We start from the raw sequence: 16572 nt of genomic DNA, 5'->3' as shown, positions 1-16572 counted from the left end.
CACCTTTCTGCCTCAAGAGTTCAAGGTGGTCAATAAAGGAGACATCCAGTGGAGATGGGGGGATCGTAAGTCAAAAGCAGAGTCCTAGGTTAAGGACCCCAAAGGGGTAGTCTACATCGACTCTTTCATGTTTTCTTTCTATGAACTTCTGTGTAATGTTCAGGGAATAATCAACAGACTCAAGGACCTACTACGGAAAAGTAATCTGGAGGCTTACTGGGGGGACTAACAAATGGCAGGATGGATAGACTCAAATGATGAATGGGTACTAGAGGATCAAGTGTTGTACTTCTTGGTCTAGAGAAGGTCCTCTGCTTCTCAAAGCAGACGGACCAAGGAAAAATTCCCTCTCCTCCCTTAGAGTCAAAGTCGCCAGAGGAGAAGAGCCCACCCCAGAACCAAAGCCTCCACACAGAGCTAGGCCCAAGCCGTTAAAGGTTGAGACTCCTAAAGGTATGGGGGGATCTGACCAGGTCATGACAGAAGCCATTCTTCCAGAGCCAGCACCAACATATCAGAGCTGGGTCTCATTCTGGACAGAGGGTATTTTAAGTGTCTCTTTCGAGGAAACAGATGGGGTCTAAGACATTCTGCGACCTGCAGACAGCTCTCTCAGGGAAACAGAATCCTGGAATTCTGAAACAGTAGGTGGAATCAGAAGAGCTTGTAGTATGGGCACTGGAGCTCTTGAACCCAGAATAGGACAGATATGGCAAAATCCCCATTTGGATCGAAGCTTTGAGAAAACTTTCATCCTGACCATCTCAGATTGAGAAAAGCTCCAAAACACAAATACTGAAGCGTGTCTAGATTTAGTTGAAGTAGTTACCCAATAAGTCAGAGATGGACATGTTGGCATGCTACAATCAGGTGCATGGCTCAGACAACTTGGATCCAAAGTAGGCTCGACCAGTAAGAGCTCTGTAGCAGTATGTATGTCAGACAACACAGCACTGGAATCCAAGTGTTAGGATCAGACGACGTTCAGATCACAGGGGCAGACTGGTCTCCCAGTCTGGCAACTCTCGGAGGCACAGACTCTGATCAGAGGACGATTTGGTCTGCATCAGATCCAAAGTCGGATGTGACATTTTACATCTTTTCTCAGTTTGAGAAGATGAAGCCCCCTGGGGAAAGCAAGAGGGATTGCTTCTTGAGCTCTTTAGAGGGCAAAGGCTTAGATGAGATTTCAGCCCCATTAGAAGTTAACAGACATTTCTAAATTAAGTTGTTTCTTCCATCAGAAATGGCACAAGGATTGAATGCCACACAAGTCACAATGTCTTCAAGTACCCAGGCGCAAAACAGTACACACTACTCTTGTGGGCATTTGAGTTTGGTATTTTCTGACCACAAGAGATGCAATCTTTCGAAACTTATTGGTTTTTCAGCCATATTTGTACCAACTGATATGCTCCACACACACACACACACATGGACAAAACAAACTCGTCAAAGTAGTAAAGTTTTTAGACGAAAACACTATATATATATATATATATATATATATATATATATATATATATATATACACACACACACACACACACACACACACACACACACACACACACACACACAAAGGAGGCAAGGGGGGAGGGGATTAAAACACCCTCGGTTAACTAATTTTGGGAAGGGAGGTACAGAACAAGAAGGAACGTTCGGAAGAGAAATTTTAGTCAAGTAGCCAAGAACTAAATTTTTGGATTTCGTTTGGATTAACTGTCAATTCACGACCCTACAAGCTCAAGACTTAATGGCCACGTCTCTGTTCGATGGTGGCAAACAAGATCAGAGGAGTTTGGGAAGGTATGATGCATTATGGGAGAGGGAGGAGCTCTACACCTGCATCCTAAAATCTTCTAAACGTGTCAAAGTTGGATCCGAATACCCAACAGTGAGGAAGAATGAAAAGGACATCAGATCCATAGTTTCCTACTTCCTGGCTCCTTGAAAGGGGACTTCTGGGAGGTACAGAAAACATTCTTACATCAGAAAGGGTCTTACTATACTGTTTACTTCCGCTCACTGCTTCTTTCATTTTTAGGCCCAAAAATTGAGCCAAACAGGGCATTAAAAACAAATATCCAACTGCTCCATAAAGTCAAACAAGCTCATCTAGGCATGTTTTCTTACCGTAATGCTAGTATTTGTAGCTCCCAAAATGCCTTAATACACATTATAAATAAAAGGGACTGTGGGATGGCCAACCAAGAATCCAAGGTTTTCTTATCCTCTTCAAATATAGTCCCAAAGAGGGACTTTGGTAACTCACTAAAGGAAATCTCTAAGAAATCTTGTGACTTATGCCAAGTAATTCAGCTCCTTCAGAGCTAAGGTAGCTTGAAGCACAAGTACGCTTCCCAAATTTGTCCAGTGCCCTGGACTTCTTGCTAAGAGGATGGAGAGAAGACCTCTCCTCTTGCCAGCTCTTTTTTTTGGTGGCCCCACCATTAACATGGAATCTACAGCTAGACCGTGAAAGGTCTGGACTGTTGTACAGAGGTGAAACTCAGATTATAATAGACGCAAGAATGAGAAAAGTATGACCATATTTAATCAAAGACTGTGGAATCGCAAGAAATGCACTAAATGTTGTGCCTTTCAGCTTATCCTGGTTAGGGGTCGCCAAAGCGGAACTCCGGTCTGCTAATGTTTGCTAGTGGATTTTTACATGCCGAGTTACCAGCCCTGACGCACAACCTTCAATGAAGGCATGCCCATTCACGCATGCCTCCACACAGAAGACGTTCTAGCTGAGAATCGAACGCGACACCGTCTGGCTGTGAGGCGACAACGCTACCGCAGCACCACTACCACACTAAATATGGTTGTGTATTCAGAACTGCTGAGGATGAACACTGTACCCACAATTAAAGGTACAAAATGTAAAGCTCATTGCATTACCTAAAGGTTTGGTGACAGCATATACAACCAAGATCAGTAATAGTGTTTAACGTGTTGCTAACTAGTCAGTTTTAGCATTACCAGCCTGCCCTAATCAGACAAACACTTGGGGTACACTACAGTAGTAGAAAACATTTAATTTTTGTATAGTGGAACTAAAATGTTTGAGACAAGTAAAGCCAGCTAATGCTACGTTTTCAAGGGACACAAGGAAAAGCAACAAGAGCAACAAAAATGTTTTGCATTGACCAACTCAATTTAAAAATAATCATGCCACAAACTTTAGTTTCACTATATGGTATTTCATTTAATTTTACAATCTTCATGTTACATTTTCTTACATCACTAAGCATAACCGAATGAACAGGGCACCAAAAATTAAAGCTCACTGAAAAATCATCATAAAATGCTTACTCAACCAAACAAACAGCAATACTCAAGCCAGGTGCATTTGTTCAACATAATTAGCTCTACTTAAGTACATTACCCGGGGTCAAATCTTCTGAAGATATCAGTAAGGCTTTTGTACTCACCTGCCCATACATCTCCAAGATATTAAACTTGCAAGGACAAATTGTAGAAACTGACCTTCTCATGTCCAAAATCAGCTTACCTCCCTCTTTCCGTGCAAATCCTCCCCTTGTATTGCCACGTCTAGGTCCAGAGTTTCCTCTGCTTACTTCCTCATCATGAGAGTCACCAAATCCTGATGAAAAAACGAAAATTATTCCTACTAATAAAGTGCCATATTTTAAACAAATCAAGGGATTTACATACGAATCCTCTGGAGGAAAGAAATGTGTGGCCTCTTTCAGTCAGGGGCATGCATGCCTTGTACTGGCACTTTGCTACACAATGAACACACTTCCTGGAAAAATCTACAGTATTCAGACAAAAATTCTACAACTACATACTTGCCAACTTGCTGGGAACCTTAACCACAGCTGCACAGAGGAGCTATACAGGTTAAGGGAAAGCAAACATATGACAATTTAATGGTAAACATTTCAACTTATACATACAACATACCTAATTTATTAAAGAACCCACCCAGCTCATGGAGTCTGTTATCACAAAAAGCTTTCTGGAGAAAATGTGAATTAATGACCAAAACAAATATGGTGGAGGAACCTCTAGAAAGCATTTTTCAATAGGTGAGTCACAGCCAGACAGACAAGAAATGACTACTAGCAGTCTATTTGTTTACTACCTAAAGCCCTGTATCACCTACAGCAAGGGAAACTAATGAGATGCCATCTTCTTAAATGCACACACTATGTCATGGAAGTTACAGTGTGTATACAAGATATTAAGAGCTCATTATCCCTCAGATTCAATACATGCTAAAAATCTGGGACAGAAACCAGTTTTGCAGTGAAAAACACAAATTGACAATGTCAGAACAGGCCAGTTTTCTAAGTATGAAGCTTGTAAATCATTAAGCTTAAAAAGATTCAGAAAGGAGAGTTCATAACTCAAATTTGCAAGTTTTAAAGGAAAATGGGCAACCTGACAACGCAAAGTATGGTCATTAGTTTGAAAAAACTGGCCACCAAACAAAGTACATGATGGGTCAAGGTGGCCAGCATACACTGTGCAATGCAATATCACCCACCCCCCCAGACCATACAGGTCATAAAAACAGCTAATCTGGGAAACCACAGAACACTTCATCTAAATAATAAACTTCCACTTTTCTTACACAAGGGTTTTCAAGCAGCTTAAAATCAAAATTGACAACTCAGGCAGGAAATCTAAAAGGACTGATGAGTCTACAACAAAATAAACATCCTGAGGTGGAGCTAGTTGGGCCAAATAAGGCACGTTTAAGTACACAGTATCCTGTACTTGCAGAAAATTTAGATACTGAAATTATAATCCAGGCCAAACAGAATTCCTCATTGGTCATTTCAAAATTTAAATTCTGAGAAGATATGGAAGGGGGAGTCTGATATAATATAAATCAGAGGTAAAACATATTAGTGCTGCTGCGAATACAAAAGAACAGCTATACACCTGATTGCCACAACAGCAGACTTGTTAAATGATACAGTAAAGCACTTCCACTGACTAGTCATCTTCTCAGCTATTCAGACAGCAGTTTCACTTTCTAAACATATCTACCCGATTTGTGACTTTTTTCTATGGAAACTTGCATGCTGGCTGAAATAGCCCCCTAAAGCCAGAGTTTAGCTTTTTGATTCATTTCTTTGTGCCTAAAACATTCCTACAAGGAAATATATAGCATGCAGTTAACCTGTACATAAAGCAGCCAGCAATAATGAAGTAAACGCTGTAAATATTTGTTTTAAGTTTGTTGACCGGGTGAGTCCATCTGAGCTGATGGCCCTTTTTAAGCTAAGACCAGGAAATAAAGTAGGGGTTGCTTTACTGTTACAGTGACCACTCCCTACAGATCTCCTGCCATCTTAAATACAACTTACTACTACACTGACCACCAAAAATATAATGGCATAGTAATTACAGAAGGAGATTGCAGCTATGGGCTGTTAACCAGCCAATCCTTGTATAAAAAGGCTTTGATTCCCTCAGCTTCAACTGGCCTTCTGTCGGAGTCGGAGAAATCAATTCATCAGGGAGTGGTGTGACGTTAAGGAAATTTTGATTAAAGCTCCACAATGGTCTCCTGGAACCCATGCCTAGGAACCATGTATGAACTACTGCAGGATATAAAGGAAACAAAAGGCAAATGTCAGCAGACACCAAGACCTAATGGTGTTTACTGAAGAACATAAAATTGTGGCAGATAAAGGGATGCTTGCATATATTGCAAGCTGGGAAAATTATTTAACAAGCTGTTTTAGTATGACAACTCATAGGCACAAATGGTGTTAACCAGGAAGGTTATGCAACAAAAAGTACAAAAAGATGATAGCAAAAGCTCATGTATCCCGAAACTCCCACGGACGAAATAGCTCCAAATGAAATATTAGAAGCATTCAAAGAGTATTAATAAAATCTCTATACCAAGACTTTTAGTGAGATGCCGATGAGATAAGGAGGGCAATTATGCTCCACATCCAGTGGACCTTTGAAGTTAAAAGTACTGCTTCCATAGACACATTTGTCAAATAGCAAAATGACAAACATAAGCATATAAAAAAAAGAGGCTCCTAGTTCAGTGAACCTAAAGGCCACCCATTTGCAAGTTAGCGTCACACCACAACTCTCCACTTAGAGCAGGAAGAAACAGAGGCAAGAGGGATTCCAGTCTTAAGTACCTTATAACTGGAAAATAACAGGTTAATTAAAAAGACAGCCACACTTTGGGGGCAATGACAGATCGCATGGCATTTAAGTTCAAGGTGCTACAGACTACCCTGTCTAAACATTGGGCTGCAGGAATCAGAACTGGTGAGAAAAAATTATGTACTTAACATAACGTTCCATGTTTTTACTCCATCTCGAATACATTCTTGCTCGATGGGTTTTGAGCAGATATTTGGCTCGGACTCTGTAGATACTAAAGCTCGAGAGCTTTTACTGGCTTGAGGCTAACCCCTATCCCATGGTGCCTCACAGCAATTCTCCAGATCTAGTTTGCAAGAAAGCAAGTACCAAACAGGTATGAAATTATCAGAAACTGTATACAAAGAAATGATGCATTATCCATGCCAGGTGGACAACAACTATAACTACATCAGACAGCACCAGTATAGTCCACCAGATCCACCAGAAACAGGAAGGGGGTATAAGAGAGGGACGCAAGAATGGACTACAAACATGGAACATTATGGTAAGTACATAACTTCTTAATGTTATGTAGTTCTATCTCACCATAATTATTGCTAGATGGGAGGGGTGGTTCAAGCAGAGAGTCTTCACCACAGTGGACCCAAAGGATGACCTGTCCCGGGAGGCCAAATCCAATTTGTAATGAGTGACAAAAGTATGTGGTCTTGCCCAAGTAGCTGCTGAACAAATAGTATCAATTGGGAGCCTAGATCTAAAGGCACATGAAGTAGATTCTGTCCTAGTAGAATGGCCTTTTACTTTGTTAGGTAATTGTTTGCCAGCAGTTTGATAAACAAAAGGGGAAATGCAATCTGAAAGCCATTTTGAAAGAGTAACCTTGGAAAAGTACAGTTTTGTACCTACCATAAATGTACATGTTCGAAGATCCACATTGCTGCAGTCATAACCTGTGGGTAGTCCGCTGTCCTCGGTAGGCCTGAATACCAAAGAGTTAGGCTGGCGTCGGTCATGGTCGCTCAGATCTGACGTCAGTACGCCGATGTATTTAAGCGCATGACCGACGTCATATCCCCAGTCTTTCTTGCCCCAGATGTCAGAAGGCCCTAAAAAGAAACGCCATAGCCAAAAACAGAAAACCTCCAAAACCCATGTACAAACAATATTTACAACCCACACCACACAATCACTCCAAACTACAGAAGGGAAGGAGGGAGGGTAAATTGGACTGCAGCAATGTGGATCTTCGAACATCTACATTTATGGTAGGTACAAAACTGTACTATGTTCTTCATCTCACATTGCTGCAGTCATAACCTGTGGGTAGAATCCCAAAGCAAAGGTAAAGGGAGGTTGGCAAAATCATAAAGCATTTGGAGCTGCTAACATGCCCTGTAAAACTGCAGTGGCAAACCCAGCCCTAGATTTGGAATAAAGAGGGAGATGGTAATGTTTAGAAAAAGTGTGCACTGAACTAAGTAGCTGCTTCCAAAATATCTTTAGTAGCTACACCCCTTAAAAAAGCAGTAGAAGTGGCAGTAGCCCTAGTGGAATGAGGTCTGATTCCAGCCGGAATCTCCTTACCATGATGAGAATAACAAAAAGCAATACAATGGCCAATCCACTTAGAAATAGTTTGTTTTGAAACAGGTTTCCCCTGAGAGCCCAAAGCAAAAGAAACAAATAACTGTTGAGACTGTCTGAACCCTTTAGTTCTGCTCAAATAATAACGCAACTGCCTGTGAATATCCAAAGTGTGTAAAATTTTCTCCCCTTTATTTTGGGGATCAGCATAAAATGTAGGCAAATGAATAGATTGGTTCAAGGCCACATTTGAAACCACTTTAGGCATAAAAGTAGGGTTAGTACGCAGGGATACCCTATCCTTATGAAAAATCAGGAAGGGTTCAACTGCCATTAGAGCCTGTAATTCAGATACCCTTCAAGCAGACGTAATGGCCAACAAAAAAGCAGTCTTCCAAGACAAAAACTTCAACTCAGATGTAGCTGCAGGTTCAAAAGGAGGTAAAGTGAGTTTTTCCAACACAAAATTGAGATCCCAGGAAGGAGTAGGAGCTCTACGCGGGGGTCTTATGTTCTTTGCCCCTCTAAGAAATTGCTTAAACAAAGGATGAGAGAATAATGGTGGGTCACAGTCATAGTGAGCAGAAATGGCTGCAGCATGAACTTTTACAGAGAAGAAAGACAAACCCTTGTCTAATAATTCTGTAAGGTATTGAAGTGAAACACTCAAATTAGGCCCTGAAACATCAAAGCTCTTTGCTTTGCTCCAAATAAAAAAATCTCCTCCATTTATCAGCATAAACTTTCCTTGTACTAGGCCTTCTGGCCTCCAAAATGACATTCAAAAACTTGTTGAGGAAGCTGTGACCCTCCAGGTTCTAGAACAGAATATGCCAGGCTGTCAGATGCAGGGACTGTATCCTGATATTGAGGAAATGATTGCCTGCCTGGGACAAAAGGTGTGGAATTGTTGGCAGAGGCCAAGGAGGCTCCCGTACTAAACTCCTCACCAGAGGATACCAGTGCTGCCGTGGCCAATCTGGAGCTATTAGAATCATGGAGGGCTTGTCCTGTCTGACCTTCAAGAGCACCTTGGGAAGAAGAGGCAGAGGAGGAAAGGCATAGACGTGAAGATTGTTCCAATTGAATGATAGAGCATCCACTTTCCAAGCTTTTGGATGAAACATCTTTGTGCAAAACTTTGGCAACTGGAAATTTAGTGAAGAAGCGAACAGATCTATGTCTGGAGTCCCCAAATCACTGTCAACTGTCGAAATACATGAGGATCCAACTTCCACTCGTGGGGATCCATCAACTGTCTGCTCAAAACATCCGCCAAGGAGTTCTGTGCTCCTGGCAGAAACCTTGCCTGAAGAATGAGATGCAAACTGAGAGCAGTCTCCCACAAAATCATAGCTTGCCTGCAAAGAGGGTACGAATGGGTTCCCCCTTGCTTGTTGATGTACCACATGACAGTTGCGTTGTCTGTTTGAATCAACACTTGTCCTGGGTGAAGAAGATCCTTGATAGCCATTAATGCAAATTGGACTGCTAACATCTCCTTCAAGTTGATATGTAAATGTTGAAGTCTGGCAGGCCACGTGTCTTGAACCCATTTTCCATTGAGGTGTGCTCCCCAAGCCTTGTCTGAGGCATCTGTCGTTAAGATCTGACTCGCCTCTGGTCGGGTTACAGAGTCCCTTGTTTAGGTGACATTCCAGAGCCCACCATAAAAATTCCTTTTGAATGCAAGGTATTATCTGAATGACAGTGTCCAAATCGTGGCAGTGTTGAGTCCATACACTTTTGAGATACCATTGTAGCTTCCTCATATGCAGTTTGGCATTGGGAAGCACCAGAATACAAGATGCCATGAACCCCAAGGCTTGAAGGACTGTCCTTGCAGTCAGCCTGGACCGTAGAGACAATTGTTGGAAGTAAAGTGTAAGATTTCTTTGCTTGTCCGGGGTCAAAATAGCCATCTGAGAGGCTGTATTCAGTCTCACACCCAGAAAGCACATGTCCTGAGAGGGTACTAGACTGGACTTTGTTTCGTTCACAGAATACCCTAGGCACCTTAACACTGCCGTAACAAACTGTAGATGGTGAAGTAGCTTGTCTTTGTCTTGAGCAAGAATCAGGCAATCGTCCAAATAAGGATAAATTTGTATTCCTCTTAACCTTAAGAAGGCTATCACCGGAACCAGAACCTTTGTGAATACCCTGGGCACAGTAGATAAGCCAAAGGGCAATGCAGAGAACTGATAATGTAAAGTCCCAGCCCGAAAACGCAGGAATCTCCTGCAACTGGGCCTGATAGGAATATGAAGATAAGCCTCTTTGAGATCCAGAGTTACCATCCAGTGATCTTTGCCCAACAGAGGCAGAAGTTGTTGCAAAGTCAACATTTTGAATTTTGGAATGTCCAGGTATGTGTTGAGGATAGATAGATCCAAAATTGGCCTCCAAGTGTTCCCTTTCTTTGGTACAAGAAACAGGCGAGAATAAAATCCTAGGCCCACTTCTGACAGAGGGACCTGCTGTATAGCCCCCATTTGAACAAGTAAAGAAATCTGTTTGTGAGCCTCCACCCTTTGCTGAGGAGGATCGTCTGGCATGCCTTTGAAAGGAGGGAATGTGTGGAAATAAAACTTGTAGCCTCGGTCTATAATGTCCAACACCCATTTGTCCTGGGTGACTAAAAGCCAATTTTGTCTGAAAAGTGCAAACTTTCCTCCCAGAGGAGCTGCCAGACAGGAAGGATCTGGCAGCTGAAGATGCAGGTCATTGGGTCTGTTTACGAAAGGCCTGGCCCCTGGCCTCACCTGTAGATTGTGCAGGGGAACTCCACGTTCTAGGCCTGAAAGAACCCTGAGCTCTGCCCCTACCATGTCTAGATCTGCCCCTAGACTGTAAATCTGAAGAAGGGTAAGCCCATCCCTTAGTAGGCCAATTTCTGCTAAACTTAGGGGGCTGTACCTGCAAAAAATCCTTAACAGTCTGCATAGACTTAGCTTTGTCTTCCATTTTCTTCAAGACTGACTCCACCTGAGAACCAAACAAAACTTCAGACTGAAGAGGAGCATCTAAAATTCGAACTTTAACATGCTCTGACAAGTTCTGATCCTTAAGCCATGCGTGCCTACGAATAACTGATCCAGTGGCAGCCACCCTGGAAGAAGCCTGTAAAGCATCAAAAAGTACAGTTTTGTACCTACCATAAATGTAGATGTTCGAAGATCCACATTGCTGCAGTCCTTACATATGGGTAGTCCGCTGTCCTCGGTCGGCCCGAATACCAAAGTATAAGGCTGACGTCGGTCAAGGCGCTTAAGACTGACATCAGGACGTCAGGGTACAAATGCGCATGACCGACGTCATATCCTCAGTCTTTTCTTGCCCCAGATGTCAGAAGGCCCTAAAAAGTAAGGCCAAAACCAAAATACAGCAAAAAACAACCAACCACCCCTGCACTAATCCTATTTACAATATTTACAATATTCACAACCCAAACCACACCACCACCTCTAACCACAGAGGGGAAGGAGGGAGGGTAAATTGGACTGCAGCAATGTGGATCTTCGAACATCTACATTTATGGTAGGTACAAAACTGTACTATGTTCTTCATCTCACATTGCTGCAGTCCTTACATATGGGTAGAATCCCAAAGCAGAGTTAAGGGAGGATGGCAAAACTATAAAGCATTAGGAGCTGCCAAAATGCCTTGTAAAATTGCAGTGGCAAAACCAGCCCTAGATTTAGAGTAAAGTGGAAGGTGGTAATGCTTAGAGAAAGTATGCACTGAACTCCAAGTAGCTGCCTCCAAAATATCTTTAGTAGCCACCCCCCTTAAAAAAGCTGTAGAAGTGGCAGTAGCCCTAGTGGAATGAGGCCTAATCCCAGCTGGAATCTCCTTACCATGATGGGAATAACAGAAAGCAATACAAAACCAATCCACTTAGAAATAGTTTGTTTTGAAACAGGCTTGCCCTGAGAACCCAAAGCAAATGAAACAAATAACTGCTGAGACTGCCTGAACCCTTTAGTTCTGCTCAAATAATATCGCAACTGCCTGTGTATATCCAAAGTGTGCAAAATCTTTTCCCCTTTATTTTGGGGGTTTGCATAAAAAGTAGGCAAATGAATAGTTTGGTTTAAAGCCACACTAGAAACCACTTTAGGCATAAAGGAAGGATTAGTACGCAAAGATACCCTATCCTTATGGAAAATTAAGAAAGGCTCAACCGCCATAAGGGCCTGTAATTCAGAAACCCTTCTGCAGAGGTAATGGCCAACAAAAAGCAGTCTTCCATGATAAATATTTCAACTCGGCAGTAGCTGCAGGCTCAAAAGGTTGTAGAGTGAGTTTCTCCAACACAAAATTGAGATCCCAAGCAGGAGTAGGAGCTCTACGTGGGGGTCTTATATTCTTTGCCCCTCTAAGGAATTGCTTAAACAAAGGATGAGAAAACAATGGTGGGTCACAGTCATAGGGAGCAGAAATTGCTGCAGCATGAACCTTAATAGAGGAGAAGGACAAACCTTTGTCCAGTAACTCAGTAAAATTTTGAAGAGCCACACTTAAATTAGGCTTAGAAACATCAAATTCCTTTGCTGTACTCCAAAATAAAAATCTCCTCCATTTATCTGAGTACACTTTCCTTGTGCTAGGCCTTCTGGCCTCCAAAATAACATTCAAAACTTGCTGTGGAAGCTGAGACCCTCCAGGGTTTAAAACAGAATATGCCAGGCTGTTAGATGTAGAGAGTGAAGTTTGACATTGAGTAAATGACTGTTCTCCTGAGACAGCAGGTGTGGAATCGAAGGCAAAGGCCATGGAGGCTCCCGTACCAGACTTCTCAGTAAAGGGTACCAGTGCTGTCGAGGCCAATCTGGAGCTATTAAAATCATCTTTGGCTTGTCCTGTCTGACCTTCAGGAGTACCTTTGGGAGGAGAGGCAGAGGTGGAAAGGCATACACATGAAGATTGCTCCAATTGAATGAGAGAGCATCCACTTTCCAGGCTGTGGGATGAAACCTTTTTGTGCAAAACTTTGGCAGCTGGTAGTTTAGTGGAGAAGCGAACAGATCTATGTCTGGAGTTCCCCATAACACTGTCAATTTCTGAAATACATGAGGATCCAATTTCCACACGTGGAGATCCATAATTTGTCTGCTCAACACATCTGCTAAGGAGTTCTGTGCTCCCGGCAGAAACCTTGCCTGAAGATTTAGCTGTAAACTGAGAGCAGTCTCCCACAAAATCATTGCTTGTCTGCATAGAGGATAAGAATGCGTTCCCCCTTGCTTGTTGATGTACCACATGACAGTTGTGTTGTCTGTTAGAACCAACACCTGCCCTGGAAGAAGTAAATCCTTGAAAGCTATTAATGCAAATTGGACTGCTAACATCTCCTTCAAGTTGATATGTAGATGTTGAAGTCTGGCAGGCCACGTGTCTTGTACCCACTTTCCATTTAGATGAGCTCCCCAAGCTTTGTCTGAGGCATCTGTCGTTAGAATCTGACTCGCCTCTGGCCGGGTCACAGAGTCCCTTGTTTAGGTGACATTCCTGAGCCCACCACAAAAATTCCTTTTGAATGCAAGGTATTATCTGAATGACAGTGTCCATATCTTGGCAGTGCTGTGTCCATACATTCTTGAGATACCATTGTAGCTTCCTCATATGCAGTTTGGCATTGGGAAGTACCAGAATACAAGATGCCATGAACCCCAAGGCTTGAAGGACTGTCCTTGCAGTCAGCCTGGACTGACGAGACAATTGATGGAAGTAAAGAGAAAGATTCTTTTGTTTGTCCGGGGTCAAAAGGCCATCTGGGATGCTGTATTCAGTCTCACACCCAGAAAGCACATGTCCTGAGAGGGTACTAGACTGGACTTTATTTCGTTCACAGAATACCCCAGGCATCTTAACACTGCTATCACATACTGTAAATGATGAAGAAGTTCGTCCTTTCCTTGGGCCAGAATCAGGCAATCGTCCAAATAAGGATAGATTTGTATTCCTCTTAGCCTGAAGAAAGCTATCACTGGAGCCAGAACCTTCGTGAACACTCTGGGCGCAGTAGATAAGCCAAAGGGCAATGCAGAGAACTGATAATGAGAAGTCCCAGCCCGAAAACGCAGATACTTTCTGCAACTGAGCCTGATAGGAACATGAAGGTAAGCCTCCTTGAGATCCAGAGTCACCATCCAGTGATTTTTGCCCAGCAGAGGTAAAAGCTGTTGTAACGTCAACATTTTGAACATGGGAATGTCCAGATATGTGTTGAGGATAGATAAATCCAAGATTGGTCTCCACGTGTTCCCTTTCTTTGGTACTAGGAACAGGCGAGAATAAAATCCTAGGCCCACTTCCGGCATAGGGACCGTTTGTATGGCCCTTATTTGAAGTAGCAGAGAAATTTGTTTGTGAGCCTCTAATCTTTGCTGAGGAGGAACGTCCGGCATGCCTTTGAAAGGAGGCAAGGTATGGAAATAAAACTTGTAACCTCAGTGAATGATATCCAATACCCATTTGTCTTGGGTAATCAAATTCCAATTTTCCTTGAAGAGTGCCAACCTTCCTCCCAAAGGTGCTGCCAGGCAAGAAGGATCTGGCAGCTGCAAAGGTAGGTCATTGGGCCTGTTTACGAAAGGACTGGCCCCTGCCCTCCCCCGAAGATTGTGCAGGTGAACTCCCTGTTCTAGGTCTGAAAGAACTCTGAGCTCTGCCCCTACCACGTCTAGATCTACCCCTAGACTGAGAATCATAAGAAGGATACGTCCACCCCTTAGCAGGCCAATTCCTACTAAACTTGGAGGCTGAACTTGCAAAAATCTTTAACAGCCTGCATAGACTTAGCCTTGTCTTCCATTTTCTTCAAGACTGACTCCACAGGTGAACCAAACAACACATCAGACTGTAAAGGAGCATCCAAAATCCTTGTTTTAACATGATCAGATAAATTCTGATCCCTCAGCCATGCGTGCCTGCGAAGAACTGAACCAGTGGCAGCCACCCTAGACGAGGCCTGTACAGCATCAAAACCACATTGTAAAGAATGCTTACCCACCTGTTCAGAAACATGCACCAAATATTGTAATTCTTTACACTCAATGCCTTCCGCCAGAGCATCCACCTTAGACTTCAATTGAGAAAGAAGATAATTTTGATATTTCAACATATGAAACTGGCAATTCAAAGCCCTCATAGCTAAGGTAGAAGATGTATAGACTTTCTTTCCCCGTCTATCCAAAGCTCTGGCCTCTATCTGGAGGAACCGGATTTTTTACAACAGAGGCCTTGACACCCTTAGGTCCCTGACTAACAGTTTCTGGGTCCGCCCTAGGACTCTTATAAAGATATTTATGAGCCTCAGGCACCCTGTAATACCTATCCGGTTTAACAGGAGCAGGAGGCAGAGAATCAGGATTAAGTGAAGCCTCTGCAAACACATCTTCCACAACATCCAGAACAGGGGGTATAGCCAAGGGCCTATGCTGGGGTAAAAGCAAAAATTCCCTAAGCCTTTTCCTAGAATCAGAGAAGTCCTGACCTTCCCACTTAAAATGCTCCCTCATGGAATGAAGGGTCTCTGAAAAAGAAAAATCCTCTGGAGGAGAAGCAGAAGGAGTCGAATCATCTGCATCAGAATCAGAATAAGGAGAGTACTCCTGCAAGTCTTCAGCCGAAGACTCAGAAACATCCGAAGCCTGCTCAAAACTCCCCAACTCTGGCTCCACCCTAGGCCTCTTATCAGGAGGGGGCAAAGAACCTCTAATCAGAGTAATCAAATCTTCTGCCATTTTAAGCATGTGCTTCTTGGGCACAGACCCTGCTGCACTAGGAGTGACACCAACAGAAGCTAAACCTGGCCTGCCTCTGGGAGAAGCCTTGGAAACAGAAGGAGAGGGCCTAACCACCCTAGGAAGGGAGGGGAGTACAGAAACCTGAGAAGCCCCTTCAGCCTGACCTGCCTCCTGAGAGGCCACATCCTGCAATATCAAAGTCTCCCCCTGGGACTCGAGAAGCCTCCGTCAGAACCACCGGTTCCACTGACGCCTCTAAAGAACCGACGTCCGGAACGGACGACTCTTCTTGCCTGGGTTTAACTGCTTTGTCTTTGCGCTTCTTCGAAGAAGCGGGCGCCGGAGAATCCGACGGCATATTATAATTGCACCGCTCACCGAAGCCCAGCCTAGCACAATCTAACCTTCGCTTAATAGTGCGCTTATTGAACCTAGCACAAAAGCGACACCCAACAACGTCGTGCTCAGGCCCCAAACAAGGGATACACAAAGAATGATAATCCCTATGCGGTATCTGTTTCCCACAAGAAATATAGTTATTCACTTTTTCTGACATCCGGTAAAACACTGAGGCAAGAAAAAAACAAAATATTCCCCAACGGGGTACTTAGCCAACTTTGATTCGGTCTGAAACTCCGAACTCGAAAAATTTCAGAACGCCGAACGGCACTTGCAACGCTGCTTCTGCATCGGACCATGCGGCAAAAAAGACCGAGGATATGACGTCGGTCATGCGCATTTGTACCCTGACGTCCTGATGTCAGTCTTAAAAGCCTTGACCGACGTCAGCCTTATACTTTGGTATTCGGGCCGACCGAGGACAGCGGACTACCCATATGTAAGGACTGCAGCAATGTGAGATGAAGAACATCCACACTGCAAAGAATGCTTACCCACCTGATCAGAGGCATGAACCAAATCCTGTAATTCCTTACAGTCTATGCCCTCTGCCAAAGCATCTACCTTAGACTTTAACTGAGTAAGGAGAAAATTCTGGTACTTCAACATATGAAATTGGCAATTCAAAGCCCTCATTGCTAGAGTGGAAGAGGTATACACTTTTTTACCCCACCTATCCAAAGCTCTAGAATCTTTATCCATAGGAACTGGATTC

At 43.2% G+C, this 16572-nt stretch overlaps 1 protein-coding gene across 1 annotated transcript in view; it reads right to left on the bottom strand.

The window, feature by feature from the left end:
• Positions 1-16572, bottom strand: part of DDX4 (DEAD-box helicase 4) — a 2434953-nt gene that overhangs the window by 1950756 nt on the left and 467625 nt on the right. Inside the window, exon 7 of the mRNA XM_044063758.1 lies at positions 3521-3613. Within this exon, the coding sequence (XP_043919693.1) occupies positions 3521-3613 (93 nt within the window). The remainder of the gene's footprint in view (positions 1-3520; positions 3614-16572) is intronic.

This window comes from Protopterus annectens, chromosome 2.part2 (assembly GCF_019279795.1).
Source record: "Protopterus annectens isolate FY-2018-M chromosome 2.part2, PAN1.0, whole genome shotgun sequence".
Taxonomy (NCBI): Eukaryota; Metazoa; Chordata; order Ceratodontiformes; family Protopteridae; genus Protopterus; species Protopterus annectens.
The sequence above is the reverse complement of the archived record's forward strand: the minus strand, read 5'-3'. Positions and strand labels throughout refer to the sequence as shown.